General features: G+C 59.2%; 1 protein-coding gene across 1 annotated transcript in view; it reads right to left on the bottom strand.

Annotated features, from left to right (window-relative positions):
- tmem38b (transmembrane protein 38B) overlaps window positions 1-15126 on the bottom strand; it is a 30596-nt gene extending 15470 nt beyond the window's left edge. Inside the window, exons 1-2 of the mRNA XM_038804040.1 lie at window positions 14801-15126; window positions 219-375 (exon numbers count right to left, since the gene is read on the bottom strand). Of these exons, the coding sequence (XP_038659968.1) occupies window positions 219-375; window positions 14801-14924 (281 nt within the window). The 5' untranslated portion in view covers window positions 14925-15126. The remainder of the gene's footprint in view (window positions 1-218; window positions 376-14800) is intronic.
- Between the last annotated feature and the right edge of the window lie 4161 nt (window positions 15127-19287).

Below are 19287 nucleotides of genomic sequence, written 5' to 3' on the forward strand. Positions count from 1 at the left end.
CTGTTTGAAATTTGGCATTCTCTAGTTTGTCCCGATGATTGCGAGATGTAAACCTTCTTCAACATGGCTCTCTTTTCAGAATTATTAAAATGGCAGGTAACAGGGATTAAAGGCAATTCTTTAAGAAAGTCAGCACAGTTGAGATGGCCACATGGCCTTCATATTTTTAAAGGTTGAAAGCCACTAATAGTCATTATATGTTTATTTGCCACACTTACCAAATTACGGAAGCCAGTATTATATTTCTGTTGTTTGTGAAAGGTTCAATGGGAGGTTCACCTAGAAGCACAGATGCCAGAATTGCTCCGCCAAAGCAGCAAAGCATACCACTGAACCAACATGCAATTGGACTGCGATGTGCTACATCTACTGCTCCTGAAACATGGAATATTGAAATAATAGTTTTAAGATTAGGCTTAAATAGCAAATCATAAAACATAATTCAATCAAAGTAGTCTGTTTCAATGATTATTGACCTTAGAACTAATTTCTATAATTTTCTATGCTTAGGATGGTTAAGAAATGCCATAATAGTCATATGCCCAGCAATAACTTAGCAATATTTGGAAACATTTTAATGTCACACAAATACATTTGTAAATACAGAATGGTGATTTACGTACTGGTGAACAAGATTGGAATTTACTGCAGGAATACAAATGTCTTCACAAGCCGTAGCTTCAGCGGAACACGAGATGCCAACGTGATTGATGCCTCTGTCTAATGAGTGGAAGATTTAAATTTTTGACACCTAGCTTCAAGGTGAAGTAAACTACAGTAAGATGTAGAAAAACGCCTCCTTTACCTCAGTAATGTTCATGTACCCAAGCTCATTATATTGAAGAGCACTTTATTACATTAATATTAAAGCTTTACATTTTACAAAAAGCTGTCTTTGAGGCTAGTCGGATTAGTCACAGATATTCTGAATAATTTGGTACTAAAAAAACTCACCTTACATAGGACTTTAACAGCCAAAGATAGAGTTTTTTTTATTCAAGAGCTACAAAAATTCATATCAAATCAAACACTTGTTACCCAACCATCATAAGCCCCCAAGGAGAGTTTTTCTCATTTTACTATTTAAATGGTAAAATAAAAACTGCTAAATTACTTTCCAAAAAACGTTAATGGCTATTTTGCTCTATCTAGTGTGGTGGCTCTCACTCAGCACAAAGATGGAATGAGATTTACCACTTTCTAGTATTCAGTACCCTACTTCATTTATATCAACTTTGGGATATTCAGAAAGTGTACAGTCTTAATAACTGCACAATTCTCAAACTGTTATATATCACTACACAGTTGCTCAGTTCCTTTCATTATACGGTGCTAATCCTCTTCAAACTTCCCTTTAAAAAGTTAGTATCAATGGCTACATTTTTACTTAACTGTGAAACTAGTACATACACCAAGCACACAATATTTTATATTAACTAAATGAAGCATTATCTGTCAATTCCAGAGTTTACCTGTCTTATAGGGCAGTTTCATCGTCCATATGGAGCAAGAGTAAACCATGGCTGACCAGGGGTGGCGACGGAACACCGTTAACATATTACCCAATGATTTTCCCTTTCCTATGTCACAGAAAGGCAACTCCCCATCTGATACATACATTTACCACAAAGCAAAGATTTGATGTTACAACTGTATTAGATATTGATCAAGCCACAGCCAAAGTATTGTAAAATTTTGAATATTTCAACCAAGGGCAGCATGGTGGCGCAGTGGTTAGCACTGCTGCCTCACAGCGCTGAGGTCCAAGGTTCGATTCCCAGCTCTGGGTCACTGTGTGGAGTTTGCACATTCTCCCCGTGTTTGTGTGGGTTTCGCCCCCACAACCCAAAGATGTGCAGGGTAGGTGGATTGGCCACGCTAAATTGCCCTTCAATTGGAAAAAATGAATTGGATACTCTAAATTTAAAAAAAGAAAAAAAATATTTCAACCAAACTTGAAGAAACATTTTGTTGCCCAAGAAAATCAGTTGAAGCCAAGGTGTCATATATTTCCATCATACGTTTTATGTGCCCAATTAAATAAATATGTAAAATGCAAAGTTGGAAAACTACAGAGATCGTCAATTCCTTAATTAGATGAGGATTGATTGCTGCGGCTGATTCAGAAGTCAAAAATGCTAAACTAAATTATGAGTATTGAGGTGCTTTGGTATTTTGTAAGTTAGTAAGTTAGCCTTTTCCAGCACAGCAATTTGAATTTCAGGAAGCTCTCCAGCCTGGTAGTGCACCAGTAGCAAAGGATCACCTAACTGCATCTTATTTGCACCCCATCCCTGTATGAGGTGGTAGATTTATTTTTCAGATGAACACAAAAATGTCACCTGCTACCATAACGGAATCACAGCAATGTTTCAAAGTGGAGGTTTCCAACAGAAATCTCAAGAGCCAATACTTGGAGAGTAGACATTTTATAATGCTATTAACCGTTGACTTTTTAAACCCCTTTAGTTTGTTCATTCTATCAGGCAGTTAGTAAATTAGAACCAGTCTAATTTTATGTACCTAGTTCACAAGATTTTTGAGTGGTTCACAGACTGCTGCACTATCACAGACCTGCTGGTGACACTGGTGAGCTGATTAATTACTTGTTAAGCAGCACAATGCGCCATCTACCGGCACGAAGATACTTCCCATTATATGACAGAACTATACCCAAATAAAAGAGACATACAATTGGAATATGAGTCACTATTTTAGTCTTTAATAAATAGTTAGAAAATAGCACGTAAGTGGACTGTTTCTAACGTCAATTTCTATCTTCTCTAAATATGGTTATAACTGGGAAATGATTCAATGTGCTTAAATATCTTTGTTTATCTTTTGTGCTCGCTTTGCAACCTTGAATTTTAAAAAAGGTTTCACTATATTCCTCTTAAATCCTCTCCCTTTTCAAGAGCTCTTTCCTTTCTTATCTCCACTTCAGTTTCTTTTTTTCATCCATTTTGAGTCTGCTCATTTTTAGCTTGCCTTTCTTATTTTGCACGTACATTTGTTTGCATATTTAGTAAATAGTTTTCCATTTTCCTCAGCTTCAATGGAAGTAAAGTCTAACCTTCTCTGCTAATCAGGATTCTTTTAATGACATTCTGTAAATGACATTTAATCCCTCAGAAAGCTTTCCACCAGAATGCATTCCCAATAAACTGCAATCCTCTCCTGTAAGTGCCCGGTAAGCACCGTTCCTGTAAACATAGTAATACATTCAAAAGGAATGGGAATCAATAGTCGGAAATCAGTTTGCATTGTCTCACAAAATAACAACTGCCATGTTTGGTTTCATTCTTGCCAATCAGATTATAGCCAGAGCATAGCAATAGTTTCTTATCCCATCCCTACACTTATTGTTCCCAATATCTATTCTTCACCCCTTTGTCTTCCCATTTACGTGCTGCATTCTGGCACCATTACCCAGGAAGTCAATTGCCACAGAAAGGCTGACAATACACAGCGCCACTATCTTCATTGATTCCTGCATTGGGTCTATATTGCCAAACTGAATGTTCAATATCCAATCTTGGAATAACCAAAATTTGTTTCAACTGAACACTGGGAAAAAGGAAGTCTTTGTTGGTGGCATCACTGAAACCAATATATTCATTCTACTGTGCAGACACACTCCCGAGCTCAACCAGACTGAGCCCAAGCTGAGCACCCAACTCCTGAATTTTCTCCATTTCACAATCCGCCGACTCACTGCAAAATGGCACACACCCTTATCTGTTCAGCAACACCAAGCCACAATTTAAAAGTTTAGAGTTTCTGTTTTAGATACACATAGGGAAGAGTGGGGAAGGCAGGTGATACCATAGTTCAGATCAGGTCTAGTTGGATTATTTAAAAAAAATAAATTTAAGAGTACCCAATTAATTTTTTTCCAATTAAGGGGCAATTTAGCGTGGCCAATCCACCTACCCTGCACATCTTTGGGTTGTGGGGGCGAAACCCACGCAAACGCGGGGAGAATGTGCAAACTCCACACAGACAGTGACCCAGGACCGGGACTGAACCTTGGCCCTCGGCGCCGTGAGGCAGCAGAGCTAACCACTGCCCCACCGTGTTGTCCCAGGACTAGTTGGATTAGTTCCTGAACCACTATTTCAACAGGCAACACCAAGAGCATACAGGATGGATTATGCAAAGATAAAAGCTCAGCAAGATAAAATATAAAAAGATAAAAATATATATATATATATATATATATATTAGAGAGAGAGAGAAAGAGAGAGAGAGAAAATGAAAGATTTTTACTGCAGGATAGAGACGACAAAAATACAGCGACTGAATCCATGCACCGAGGTAAATGAAGGTTGTGTGTATTGAAGATCTGCTGCTCAAGAAATGAGATGAATGTAAAGTAGAAAGAATCAGGAGTCAGTGGAGAAAGTTGAAAGAAGAGTGGAGGAAGTCACTGGTCTGGAGAAGGAATATAGAGTGGGAGAGTCAAGCTCCAGATAATCTTCGAGAAGATGAAGTACTGAGTCAGAGCAATCAGTTACAGCACAGAAGGAACAATCTGGGACAGAAACTCGCACCTTGTTGCAACACTGCTTGCTCAATAACAAATTAACAAGAGTAAACCATCATTACTGCAATCACCTCATTTGCTGCCACTACATTCAAATCAGGAACAATTTGCAAATATTTGTTAAACATATATTAACTGAAGGATGTTCGGTCAGCGTGTAAAATCTAAGGGTAGTTAAGCAAGTAGGCCCCAATTTGGGTACAAATCGTTGAGATGAACTTTTACATCATTTGCTGATTGGGGTAGGCAGCAGCATTTTGATGTAAAGCAAACATTTCAACTGAAAAATACCAGTGAGAAACCACACTTTCAGTTTAAAACTTCAGTGTTGTAAACAGAACGTCAGGACCAGTAGTAAAACATAAATATTTCAACATGCAAGGCTGACCACAAATTCTTCCGTTTTACTTCCCAGCTTGTCTCACTTAGTGATAAGCATCCTGTGCAAACTCAATGCCATCACAAAATGCTCCTGTCCAGCCAACAGATAGTCAACAGTGACAGATTACCCTGGAGAGCACACGAATATTCACCAATCATTTTGTGAAGGTGTTCAGATCATGGGCCTCGTGAGGCAAATTATATCCTAAATTCGGAGCACAGCCTGGGGCTTTTTGTTGTCCCATCAAAATCAGCTTTGCATCTCTGTTTTTCAGAAAAGGAAGGACTATCTACAGTGTAAAAATATTCACCCTGCTGTGAAATTTCTAAAGGACTCATTGTATCACAGAGTTAAAGCCACTCCTGACATCCTTCCCAAGAAGTATATCTGTTAGCATTGGAAACACTGCATTCCCTACGAACTTCAGCTTTCACTGAGGCTGCAAAATGCCTTCAACAGTTTGCCTGTAGGTAAAGAGATCCAGCTTCCAACTCCCTGGAATGTCAGCATCCCAATGTCACATGTAGCAACGAGATCGAGGAAGACAGAATCCCGGTACTCATTTTGATTGGCTTCACACAATCCGAAGTCTGCACAGTGAGCCAGTCAGACTTGGCCACCATAAAAAGCAGAGGTAAGCTTAAAAACTGAAACTTAATGAAGAGTGTTTCATAGATTTTGAGGTGACTAGGTGTATTGATAAGGGCAGTGCAGTTGATGTAGACTACATGGACTTTAGCAAGGCTTTTGACAAAGTCCCACATGGGAGACTGATCAAGAAGGTAAGAGCCCAAGGATTCCAGGGAAATTTGGCAAATTGGATCCAAAACTGACGTAGTGGCAGGAGGCAGGGGCTGAAGGAGTTTGTGTGACTGGAAGCCTGTGTTCAGTGATTTTCTGCAGAGATCGGTGCTGTGTCCCTTACCCTTTATAATATACATTAACGATCTGGACGTGAAGGTGCAGGGTATGATCTGTAGGTTCGCAGCTGACACGAAGATTGGTGGTGTGGTAAACAGCAGGAAAGCCTTACAGATTACAGGTCAAAATCCCATTACTTTTCATCAATTTTGTTCACAGCATATTGCAGCAGGTCTGTGTTTATAATCTCACTGATACAAACATACATTTTAATTTTATGTTAAAAAGAAAAAAAAAAACTTGCATTTATATAGCAATATTCACCTCAGAAGGGTTTTAATTGCTACACACTTTGAACTACTTTTGGAATACAGTCACTGTTGTAAAATAGTAAATGCTGCACAAACAGCAATGTGATAATAAGCAAATAATCTCTTTCTGGTGATTGTTGCTGACAGGTAAACATGGCCAGCACAGAGGGGAGAACTCCCCTGATCGTCTTCAAAATAGTTCAGGCCTCTGGGCAATGACGTAAAGTCCCTGGAGTGGACTTTCTTAGCTTATCTAGAATGTGCACCTTGATACTTAACAACTGATTTAACAGAAACAGGTCTTGGACATACAAAGGTTTGATATTGGTGTGGCAAATGAGGGATAAATACATCGTAAATTATATATATTTAATAACATGGGTCCGTATAAAGATAAATGGCCAGCAGCAATTCAATTGCAATCCGATAATGAAATCAAATCATGAAAGCAAAATTCCAGTGGATTATTAATGCTAGTGAAAATGTAATTACTGCCTTAAAACTCTGTTTAAGATTTCCTAATACATAACGGGCAGCTTAATTCCAATAAAGTCCAGTATGCTAAAGTATGCCAAACATGATAGTGTTAGGATCTAAAAGTACGTGATGTACTGCAACTAGCGTATTCTCCTCCTCAACAACAGATATTTACACAAAGATCAAACCATTGCCTTCCATGTTAGCATAGGTGACCGACATTGAAAAGGGACATAAGGAAAGGCATTTGTACATCTGCATAAAATATTCATATTTCAGGAATCAAAGAAAAATTACAAATGCATGGACTAAGAATGAATTTATCCAAAAATGACCCTGAGTAATCCACGAATTGACCACGACTATGCATTGTATCGTAATGCATGTGGCTCTGCTATGCTACAGCTGGACTTGGTATCAGACAGTACTTAATTCATCAAACATAAAACTCTCCTTCAGGTAAACAGGAACAATTGTGCATCAACTGTACCCTGTTCTTCCTTGGCAATTACTGGCGCTCCTTGGATTTTCCTACTCTATTTGTTGGCAATAGAGAATGAGTGTAAATGCTCCAGGGGGGACTGAACTCAACACCTGAAATTCTACCTGTTGGATAAACCATCTGTTCCTAGACTTAGTTCTCCCTCGGGCTTCTACCAATTACACGTCTGTATCAGCAAGTCTTTATTTTTGAGATCTCCAAAATAATAAACAAAAATGCTGGAAATACGCAGCGGGGCGGGCAGCATCTGTGGAGAGGGAAACAATGCCGCAATCTTCCCAAAAGGAAACAAAGGGTGTTTTCCAGGGGAGGGTGAGGAACCTTTCATGTTGCGTTCGGGAGGTCAGGGATTGTTTCAGGAGCCTTAGTTATCACTTACAATGGTGAGTTCCAGCAAGCGGAGCTCTCCAGTGGAAAAAACGGAGCTATGTGTGGCCTTGGCCACACGTCTCCCCATTCAGGCCCCTTATTCAAAGCGAGTCACGTTGAATAGCCATGTGTTTCTTGGTCACTGGCCTGAAATATTAATTCTCTTTCCTCCTGCACAGATGCTGCTTGATCTGCTGAGTATTTCCAGTATTTTCTGCTTTTACTTCTTTTTTGGAAGTCGACGACAATGTTAAAAATAAAAAGAGTTAAATTTAAACCTAGTGCCGTCACACTGGCTGTGTGTGAGATTGGAGGGCCCAGTCCTCACCCCGGTTTTGCAGCGGGCGGGGCTACAGGTCCCACCCTCACCTGGTTGATTTCATGGCCTCACTGTAAAGTGTCTGGCCAGCCTACTCCTTAAAATCACGCTCCCTGCCTCCACGCAGCAACCCTCACCGGGGCACTATTGCCTGAACATCCCCCCCCCTCCCCCAGCATCCCATGGGCAATATTGTTCACCCCCAAACCCTTCCTCCAACCAGTACTCCAACCTCTGGACACGATTGTCCACCCTCCCACCCAGAACCGCCCTCCCCCATGGGCCCTATTGTTCACACCATACCCCACATTCGAGGCACCATTGTCCATACAACCCACCCCCGCCTCGTGGCATCTTTGTCCACACCTGGCCCGTCCCTCGGGCACCACTGTCCACACCCGGCCCCTCCTTCGGATCACTATCATCTGCACCCCGGCCCCTCCCTCAGGGCACCATTGCCAAAACCCTGGCCCCTCTGCACCTCCCTCGGGGCACCATTGCCAACACCCCGGCCCCTCCCTCAGGGCACCATTGCCAACACCCCGGCCTCTCCCTCAGGGCACCATTGCCAAAACCCTGGCCCCTCTGCACCTCGGCCCCTCCCTCAGGGCACCATTGCCACCACCTCGGCCCCTCCCTCGGGGCACCATTGCCAACACCCCGGCCCCTCCCTCGGGGCACCATTGCCACCACCCCGGCCCCTCCCTCTGGGCACCATTGCCACCACCCCGGCCCCTCCCTCTGGGCACCATTGCCAACACCCCGGCCCCTCCCTCAGGGCACCATTGCCAAAACCCTGGCCCCTCTGCACCTCGGCCCCTCCCTCGGGGCACCATTGCCAACACCCCGGCCCCTCCCTCGGGGCACCATTGCCAACACCCCAACCCCTCCCTCGGGGCACCATTGCCAACACCTCGGCCCCTCCCTCAGGGCACCATTGCCAAAACCCTGGCCCGTCTGCACCTCGGCCCCTCCCTCAGGGCACCATTGCCACCACCTCGGCCCCTCCCTCGGGGCACCATTGCCAACACCCCGACCCCTCCCTCGGGACACCATTGCCACCACCTCGGCCCCTCCCTCGGGGCACCATTGCCAACACCCTGACCCCTCCCTCGGGACACCATTGCCAACACCCCGGCCCCTCCCTCGGGGCACCATTGCCAACACCCCGGCCCCTCCCTCCCTCGGGGCACCATTGCCAACACCTCGGCCCCTCCCTCGGGGCACCATTGCCAACACCTCGGCCCCTCCCTCGGGGCACCATTGCCAACACCCCGGCCCCTCCCTCCCTCGGGGCACCATTGCCAACACCCCGGCCCCTCCCTCCCTCGGGGCACCATTGCCAACACCCCGACCCTTCCCTCAGGGCACCATTGCCATTACCCGGCCCCTGTGCACCCCAGTCCCTCCTTCAGGGCACCATTATCCACTCCAGCACCTCCTTCGAGGCACCATTATCCACCCTTGACCCCTCCCTCGGGGCACTATCATCGTAATCCCCTCAAGACACCAGTGTCCACCCATCATCGCACAAGTGCCAGTAGCTCAAAGCAACTTTGCCTCGGACAGCTGTCACCCACCCACGCCCCAGCAGCTCAACACCACATCCCTTATGCTAATTGTCTGCAGGTGCCCCTATCCCCACATATTAGCCCCCTCCTGCCACCCCATCCACCTGCGCCAGGCACCGCTCTGCCTCCTCCCCGAGCCCTCGGACTGCCCTCCCTCAGCCCCACTCCTTCCCCCTCAGTCCCTCCCCCCAGCTCTTCACCTCCTCTCGCCCCAACCCCTTACCATCAACCCCCCCCAACCCCTTACCATCAACCCCCCCTCCTCCCCCAGCCCCACCTCCCTCCCTCCTCCCCCAGCCCCACCTCCCTCCCTCCTCCCCCAGCCCCACCTCCCTCCTCCAGCCCCACCTCCCTCCCTCAGCCCCACCTCCCTCCCTCCCTCCTCCCCCAGCCCCACCTCCCTCCCTCCTCCCCCAGCCCCACCTCCCTCCTCCAGCCCCACCTCCCTCCTCCAGCCCCACCTCCCTCCTCCCCCAGCCCCACCTCCCTCCTCCCGCCCCTCCCCCCCCTCCCCTCACCCCCCCCTCCCCCAGCCCCACCTCCCTCCTCCAGCCCCTCACCCCCCCTCCCCCCCACCCCTCACCCCCCCACCCCGCCCCCTCACCCCCTCCCCTCACCCCCTCCCCTCACCCCCCCACCCCTCCCCCTCACCCCCCCCGCCCCCTCATCCCCCCACCCCTCCCCCTCACCCCCCCCTCCCCTCACCCCCCCGCCCCTCCCCCCCCGCCCCTCCCCCACACCCCCCCCCCACACCCCTCCCCCTCACCCCCCCGCCCCTCCCCCTCACCCCCCCGCCCCTCCCCCTCACCCCCCCGCCCCTCCCCCTCACCCCTCCCCTCCCCCTCACCCCCCCGCCCCTCCCCCTCACCCCCCCGCCCCTCCCCCTCACCCCCCCCGCCCCTCCCCCTCCCCCCCCCGCCCCTCCCCCTCCCGCCCCTCCCCCTCACCCCCCCGCCCCTCCCCCTCCCCGCCCCTCCCCCTCACCCCGCCCCTCCCCCTCACACCGCCCCTCCCCCTCACCCCTCCCCCTCACCCCCCGCCCCTCCCCCCACACCGCCCCCTCGCCCCTCCCCCTCACCCCCCACACCTCCCACTCGCCCCTCACCCCCCGCCCCTCACCCCCCGCCCCTCGCCCCCCACCCCTCCCCCTCGCCCCTCCCCCTCCCCCTCACCCCCCGCCCCTTCCCCTCACCCCCCCACCCCTCCCCCTCCCCGCCCCTCCCGCCCCTCCCCCTCACCCCCCCTCCCCCTCACCCCCCCCGCCCCTCCCCCTCACCCCCCCCGCCCCTCCCCCTCACCCCTCCCCCTCACCCCCACACCCCTCCCCCTCACCCCCCCGCCCCTCCCCCTCACCCCCCCGCCCCTCCCCCACCCCCCTCCCCCTCGCCCCCCCCAGCCCCTCCCCCACACCCCCCCCCAGCCCCTCCCCCTCCCCCCAGCCCCTCCCCCTCCCCAGCCCCTCCCCCTCACCCCAGCCCCTCCCCCTCACTCACTCCCTCCCCCTCACCCCAGCCCCTCCCCTCACTCACCCCCCCCAGCCCCTCCCCCCCTCCCCCTCCCCCCTTCCTCACCCCCCCCCCCTTCCTCACCCCCCCAGCCCCTCCCCCTCACCCCCCAGCCCCTCCCCCTCATCCCCCCAGCCCCTCCTCTTCATCCCCCCAGCCCCTCCTCCTCATCCCCCCAGCCCCTCCCCCTCATCCCCTCCCCCTCATCCCCCCCAGCCCCTCCCCTCCCCCCCAGCCCATCCCCCTCCCCCGCCCCCCCCAGCCCCTCCCCCTCAGCCCCTCCCCTCCCCCCCAGCCCCTCCCCCTCCTCCCCCCAGCCCCTCACCCCCCGCCCCTCCCCCACACCCCCCCGCCCCTCCCCCACACCCCCCCGCCCCTCCCCCACACCCCTCCCCCACACCCCCCCGCCCCTCCCCCACACCCCTCCCCCTCACCCCCCCCCCCCCCTCCCCCACACCCCTCCCCCCCAGCCCCTCCCCCTCACTCCCCCAGCCCCTCCCCCTCCCCCCAGCCCCTCCCCCTCACTCACCCCCCCTCACCCCAGCCCCTCCTCCTCACTCACCCCCTCCCCCTCACTCACCCCCTCCCCCTCACTCACCCCCCTCACCCCAGCCCCTCCCCCTCACTCACCCCCCAGCCCCTCCCCCCCCAGCCCCTCCCCCTCGCCCCTCCCCCTCACCCCTCCCCCCCAGCCCCTCCCCCCCCCAGCCCCTCCCCCTCATCCCCCCCAGCCCCTCCCCCTCCCCCTCAGCCCCTCCCCCTCAGCCCCCAGCCCCTCCCCCTCCCCCCCACCAGCCCCTCCCCCTCCCCAGCCCCTCCCCCCACTCAGCCCCTCCCCCTCCCCCCCCCCCCCCCCCAGCCCCTCCCCCACTCCCCAGCCCCTCCCCCACTCCCCAGCCCCTCCCCCACTCCCCAGCCTCTCCCCCACTCCCCAGCCCCTCCCCCTCTCCCCCCCCAGCCCCTCCCCCTCTCCCCCCCCCAGCCCCTCCCCCTCTCCCCCCCCAGCCCCTCCCCCTCCCAGCCCCCCCCCCCTCCCCCCCAGCCCCTCCCCCTCTCCCCCCCAGCCCCTCCCCCTCTCCCCCCCAGCCCCTCCCCCTCTCCCCCCCAGCCCCTCCCCCTCTCCCCCCCCAGCCCCTCCCCCTCTCCCCCCCCACCCCCTCCCCCTCCCCCTCTCCCCCCCCCCCCAGCCCCTCCCCCTCTCCCCCCCCAGCCCCTCCCCCTCTCCCCCCCAGCCCCTCCCCCTCTCCCCCCCCCCAGCCCCTCCCCCTCTCCCCCCCCAGCCCCTCCCCCTCTCCCCCCCCAGCCCCTCCCCCTCTCCCCCCCCAGCCCCTCATCCCCCCCCCCAGCCCCTCATCCCCCCCAGCCCCTCCCCCTCTCCCCCCCAGCCCCTCATCCCCCCCCAGCCCCTCCCCCTCTCCCCCCCAGCCCCTCATCCCCCCCCAGCCCCTCCCCCTCATCCCCCCCCCCCCTCCCCCTCATCCCCCCCCACCCTCCCCCTCATCCCCCCCACACCCTCCCCCTCATCCCCCCCCCCCCCTCCCCCTCATCCCCCCCACCCCCTCCCCCTCATCCCCCCCACCCCCTCCCCCCCCCTCCCTCCCCTCATCCCCCCCACCCCCTCCCCCTCACCCACCCCCTCCCCCTCATCCCCCCCACCCAGCCCCTCCCCCTCATCCCCCCCACCCAGCCCCTCCCCCTCATCCCCCCCACCCACCCCTCCCCCTCATCCCCCCCACCCAGCCCCTCCCCCTCATCCCCCCCACCCAGCCCCTCCCCCTCATCCCCCCCAGCCCCTCCCCCTCATCCCCCCCCCTCATCCCCCCCCAGCCCCTCCCCCTCCCCCTCATCCCCCCCAGCCCCTCCCCCTCATCCCCCCACCCTCATCCCCCACCCTCATCCCCCCAGCCCCTCCCCCTCATCCCCCCAGCCCCTCCCCCTCATCCCCCCAGCCCCTCCCCCTCATCCCCCCCAGCCCCTCCCCCTCATCCCCCTTCCAGCCCCTCCCCCTCATCCCCCCAGCCCCTCCCCCTCATTCCCCCCAGCCCCTCCCCCTCATTCCCCCAGCCCCTCCCCCTCATCCCCCCAGCCCCTCCCCCTCATTCCCCCCAGCCCCTCCCCCTCATCCCCCCAGCCCCTCCCCTCATCCCCCCAGCCCCTCCCCCTCATCCCCCCCAGGCCCCTCCCCCTCATATACCCCCCAGCCCCTCCCCCCTCATCCCCCCCCAGCCCCTCCCCCCTCATCCCCCCCCAGCCCCTCCCCCTCATCCCCCCCCAGCCCCTCCCCCTCATCCCCCCCCAGTCCCCTCAACCCTCATCCCCCCCCAGCCCCTCCCCCTCATCCCCCGCCAGCCCCTCCCCCTCATCCCCCCCAGCCCCTCCCCCTCATCCCCCCCAGCCCCTCCCCCTCATCCCCCAGCCCCTCCCCCTCATCCCCCCCAGCCCTCCCCCTCATCCCCCCCCAGCCCCTCCCCCTCATCCCCCCCCAGCCCCTCCCCCTCATTCCCCCCCAGCCCCTCCCCCCTCATCCCCCCCCAGCCCCTCCCCTCATCCCCCCCCAGCCCCTCCCCCTCATCCCCCCCAGCCCCTCCCCCATCCCCCCACCAGCCCCTCCCCCATAACCCACACCAGCCCCTCCCCCTCATCCCCCCCAGCCCCTCCCCCACACCCCACACCAGCCCCTCCCCCTCATCCCCCCCAGCCCCTCCCCCTCATCCCCCCAGCCCCTCCCCCTCATCCCCCAGCCCCTCCCCCTCATCCCCCCAGCCCCTCCCCCTCATCCCCCCCAGCCCCTCCCCTCATCCCCCCCAGCCCCTCCCCCTCATCCCCCCCAGCCCCTCCCCTCATCCCCCCCAGCCCCTCCCCCTCATCCCCCCCAGCCCCTCCCCCTCATCCCCCCCAGCCCCTCCCCTCATCCCCCCCAGCCCCTCCCCCTCATCCCCCCAGCCCCTCCCCCTCATCCCCCCCAGCCCCTCCCCCTCATCCCCCCCAGCCCCTCCCCCTCATCCCCCCAGCCCCTCCCCCTCATCCCCCCCCAGCCCCTCCCCCTCATCCCCCCCCACCCCCTCCCCCTCCTCCCCCCCAGCCCCTCCCCCTCCTCCCCCCCAGCCCCTCCCCCTCATCCCCCCCAGCCCCTCCCCCTCATCCCCCCCAGCCCCTCCCCCTCATCCCCCCCAGCCCCTCCCCCTCATCCCCCCCAGCCCCTCCCCCTCATCCCCCCCAGCCCCTCCCCCTCATCCCCCCCAGCCCCTCCCCCTCATCCCCCCCCCAGCCCCTCCCCCTCATCCCCCCCAGCCCCTCCCCCTCATCCCCCCCCAGCCCCTCCCCCTCATCCCCCCCCCAGCCCCTCCCCCTCATCCCCCCCCAGCCCTCCCCCTCATCCCCCCCAGCCCCTCCCCCTCATCCCCCCCCACCCCCTCCCCCTCATCCCCCCCAGCCCCTCCCCCTCATCCCCCCCAGCCCCTCCCCCTCATCCCCCCAGCCCTCCCCCTCATCCCCCCCAGCCCCTCCCCCTCATCCCCCCCAGCCCCTCCCCCTCATCCCCCCAGCCCCTCCCCCTCATCCCCCCCAGCCCCTCCCCCTCATCCCCCCCAGCCCCTCCCCCTCATCCCCCCAGCCCCTCCCCCTCATCCCCCCAGCCCCTCCCCCTCATCCCCCCAGCCCCTCCCCCTCATCCCCCCCAGCCCTTCCCCCTCATCCCCCCCAGCCCCTCCCCCTCATCCCCCCCAGCCCCTCCCCCTCATCCCCCTCCCAGCCCCTCCCCCTCATCCCCCCCCAGCCCCTCCCCCTCATCCCCCCAGCCCCTCCCCCTCATCCCCCCCAGCCCCTCCCCCTCATCCCCCCCAGCCCCTCCCCCTCATCCCCCCCAGCCCCTCCCCCTCATCCCCCCCAGCCCCTCCCCCTCATCCCCCCCAGCCCCTCATCCCCTAGCGCGGGCGGCTGTCGGTTGCGCCGCCTCACCTGGCTGCTCCTTGAGCTTCATGATGGACAGGGTGTAGTGAGCCATGTCGAAGAAGGGGTACATGGAGATGCGGGAAAACTGCACCACGAAGTTGGTCAGCCCGAGCGTCGACACGATATCCATTCTCAATGCCCCACACCTCCGGCTTTAAATAAAAATAAAGCCGCGGCGGCTGTGAGGAAGTGGCAGCGAGGGAGGGAGGTAGGCCTCGGGCGGGGGAACCCGCTGGGCTGCTGTGTGCTGGCCGGCGGGCGGGCAGACGGAGGGAGCTGCGGCCGGGCTGAGGGAACCAGCACTTCCCGCTCGGCTTCAACTGGGGCAGGAGGCGCGCGCAGCCAGCCCGGCGTTAATGCGCATGCGCGGTGGGCTCGCCACCTCAGCATCAGCACCAGCCCGGCCATTCAGCCCGTCCCGCCGCTCCTAGCCCCGGCCGCTCAGTCCGTCCCGCCTCTCCAAGCCCCGGCCACTCAGCCTGTCCCGCCCCTCCTAGCTCCGGCCGCTCAGCCCGTCCCGCCTCGCCCTTCCTATCCCCGGCCACTCAGCCCGCCCCTCCTAGCCCCGTCCACTCAGCCCGTCCAGCCCCTGCCACTCAGCCCGTCCTGCCTATCCTAGCCCCGGCCACTCAGCCCGTCCCGCCCCTCCTAGCCCCGGCCACTCAGCCCGTCCCGCCCCTCCTAGCCCCGGCCACTCAGCCCCTGCCAGCCCCGGCCACTCGGCCACTCAGCCTGCCCCGCCCCTCCTCGCCCTCGCCACTCAGCCTGTCCCGCCCCTCCTAGCCCCGGCCACTCAGCCCGCCCCGCCCCTCCTCGCCCAGGCCACTCAGCCTGCCCCTGCCAGCCCCACCACTCAGCCCTCCCCACCCCTGCTATAGCCCCGGCCACTCAGCCCATCCCGCCCCTCCTAGTCCTGGCCACTCAGCCCTCCTAGCCCCGGCCACTCAGCCCGTCCCGCCCCTCCTAGCCCAGGCCACTCAGCCCGTCCTGCCCCTGCCAACCCCGGCCACTCAGCCCGTCCCGCCCCTGCCAGCCCCGGACACTTAGCCCGTCCCGCCCCTGCCAGCCCGGCCACTCAGCCCGACCAGCCCCGGCCACTCAGCCCTTCCCGCCCCTGCCAGCCCCGGCCACTCAGCCCGTCCCGCCCCTGCCAGCCCCGGCCACTCAGCCCGTCCCGCCCCTGCCAGCCCGGCCACTCAGCCCGACCAGCCCCGGCCACTCAGCCCTTCCCGCCCCTGCCAGCCCCGGCCACTCAGCCAGTCCGCCCCTGCCAGCCCCGGCCACTCAGCCCGTCCGGCCACTCAGCCCGTCCCGCCCCTCCCACCCCATCACCCAGTCCCCGGCCACTCAGCCCGTCTCGCCCCTCCTATCCCATCACACAGTCCCCGGCCATCAGCCCGTCCTGCCCCTCCTACCCCACCACCCAGTTCCGGCCACTCAGCTCGTCCGCCCCTCCTAGCCCCGGCCACTCAGCCCGTCCCGCCCCTCCTGCCCCATCATCCAGTCCCCAGCCACTCAGCCCGTTTCTCCCCTCCTTGGCCATTTCCCCAATCACACAGTCCCCGGCCACTCAGCCCCGTCCTGCCCCTCCTAGCCCATCACCCAGTCCCCGGCCACTCAGCCCGCCCCGCCCCTCCTACCCCATCACACAGTCCTCAGCCCGTCCCGCCCTTTCTAGCCCATCACCCAGTCCCCGGCCGCTCAGCCCGTCCCGCCCCTTCTACCCCACCTCACAGTCCCCGGCCATTCAGCCCGTCCCACCCCTCCTACCCCATCACACCCAACCTACCCCATCACACCCAACACACAGTCCCCGGCCACTCAGCCCATCTCGCCCCTCCTAGCCCATTTCCCGAATCACACAGTCCCCGGCCACTCAGCCCATCATGCCCTCCTAGCCCATTACCCCAATCACCCAGTCCTGGCCACTCAGCCCGTCCTGTCCTTCCTACCCCACCACAGTCCCCGTCCACTCAGCCCGTGCCGCCCCTCCTAGCCCATCACCCAGTCCATGGCCACTCAGCCCGTCCCGTCCTTCCTGCCCCATCACCCAGTCGCCGGCCACTCAGCCTGTCCCGCCCCTCCTACACCATCAACCAGTGCCCTGTCACTCAGCCCGTCCCGCCCCTCGTACCCCATCACATGGTCCCCAGCCACTCAGCCCCTCCTACCCCACCTCACAGTCCCCGGTAACTCAGCCCGTCCCACTCCTCCTACCCCATAACCCAATCCCCGGCCACTCAGCCCATCCCGTCCCTCCTACCCCATCACACAGTCCCCGTCCGCTCAGCCCGTGCCGCCCCTCCTAGCCCATCACCCAGTCCCCGGCCAGTCAGCCCGTGCCGCCCCTCCTAGCCCATCAGCCAGTCTCCGGCCACTCAGTCCATCCCGCCCCTCCTACCCCATCACACAGTCCCCGCCCACTCAGTCCATCCCGCCCCTCCTACCCCATCACACAGTCCCCGGCCACTCAGCCCGTCCCGCCCCTCCTAGCCCATCACACAGACCCCGCCCACTCAGTCCATCCCGCCCCTCCTACCCCATCACACAGTCCCCGTCCGCTCAGCCCGTGCCGCCCCTCCTAGCCCATCACACAGTCCCTGCCCACTCAGTCCATCCCACCCCTCCTACCCCATCACACAGTCCCCGCCCACTCAGTCCATCCCGCCCCTCCTACCCCATCACACAGTCCCCGGCCACTCAGCCCGTCCCGCCCCTCCTACCCCATCAGACAGACCCCGGCCACTCAGCCCATCCCGCTCCTCCGGCCCCTTCACCCAGACTCCGACCACTCAGCCCGTCTCTGCCCTCCTAGCCCATTTCCCCAATCATACAGTCCGCGGACACTTAGCCCGTCCTGCCCCTTCTAGCCCATCCCCCAGTCCCCGGCCACTCAGCCCGTCCTGCCCCTTCTAGCCCATCCCCCAGTCCCCGGCCACTCAGCCTGTCCCGCCCCTCCTAGCCCATCACCCAGTTCCCGGCCACTCAGCCCGTTCCCCCCCCCTCCTACCCCCTCACCCTCATCACCCAGTCACTGGCCATTCAGCCCATCCCGCCCCTCCTACCCCATCACACGGACCCCGGCCACTCAGCCCGTCCCGCCCCTCCTACCCCATTATCCAATCCACGGCCACTCAGCCCGTCCCGCCCCTCCTACCCCCTCACCCAGTCACCGGCCACTCAGCCCCTCCAGACCTTCCTACCCCCTCACCCAGTCACCGGCCACTCAGCCCGTCCCAGCTCTCCTACCCCTTCACCCCCATCACCCAGTCACCAACCACTCAGACCGTCCCGCCCCTCCTACCCCTTCACCCCCATCACCCAGTCCCCAGCCACTCAGGCCGTCCCGCTCCTCCTACCCCCATCACCCAGTCACTGGCCACTCAGCCCGTCCCGCTCCTCCTACCCCATCAGCTAGTCCCCGCCCACTCAGTCCATCCCGCCCCTCCTACCCCATCACACAGTCCCCGGCCACTCAGCCCGTCTCTGCCCTCCTAGCCCATTTCCCCAATCATACAGTCCCTGGCCATTCAGCCCGTCCTGCCCCTCGTAGCCCATCACCCAGTCCCCGGCCACTCAGTCTATCCCGCCCCTCCTACCCCCTCACCGCCATCACCCAGTCCCTGGCCACTCTGCCCCTCCTACCCCCTCACTGCTATCACCCAATCACCGGCCACTCAGCCTGTCCCGCTCCTCGTACCCACTTACAACCATCACACAGTCACCGCCCATTCTGCCTGTCCCGCCTGGCCTACCCCCTCACCCCACCACCCAGTCACAGGCCATTCAGCCCTTCCCACCCCCTCACCATCACCCACCCACAGGCCATTCAGCCCGACCGCCCCTCCTACCACCTGACACAGCCACAACCTGACCACCATCACCCAGTCACTGGCCATTCAGCCCTTCTTACCCCTCCTACTTCGTCACCGGGCAGTCAGCCCGTCCCGCCCCTCCCACCCCCTCACCCATCACAACCTCACCGCCATCACCCAGTCACCGACCATTCAGCCCGTCCCGCCCCTCCTACCCCCTCACCACCATCACCCAGCAGCACAGGAGGCCATTCAGCCCATCCTGCGCAGCGGGAGGCTATTCCGCCGTAACTTAGGGAGGCAGGGATCCCGGGTGCTGTCACAGAGCAGCGGGAGGCTATTCCGCCCTCCTGTCTGCACTGTTTTTTTATCAAAAGCGAGCCATTCTCCCACTGCCCTTCTTAACCCTGCGCATTCTTCCTTTTCGGAAGACAGTCTGAGCCTCTTCTCAATGGCTTCACTTAAATCTTTTTCATTTGTTCTTGCGATGTGGGCGTTGCCAGCTGGGGCCGCATTTGTTGCCCATTTCAAATTGACCTCGAACTGAGTGGGTTGCTCGGCCATTTCAGTGAGGGGCAGTCAACCGCATGACTCTGCCGGTCGGGAGTCATATAGGCCAGACCGAGTAAGGACGTGAGATTTATTTCCAGAAAGGGCATAAGTGAACCAGGTGGGTTT

This window comes from Scyliorhinus canicula, chromosome 8 (genome assembly GCF_902713615.1).
Source record: "Scyliorhinus canicula chromosome 8, sScyCan1.1, whole genome shotgun sequence".
NCBI lineage: Eukaryota > Metazoa > Chordata > Chondrichthyes > Carcharhiniformes > Scyliorhinidae > Scyliorhinus > Scyliorhinus canicula.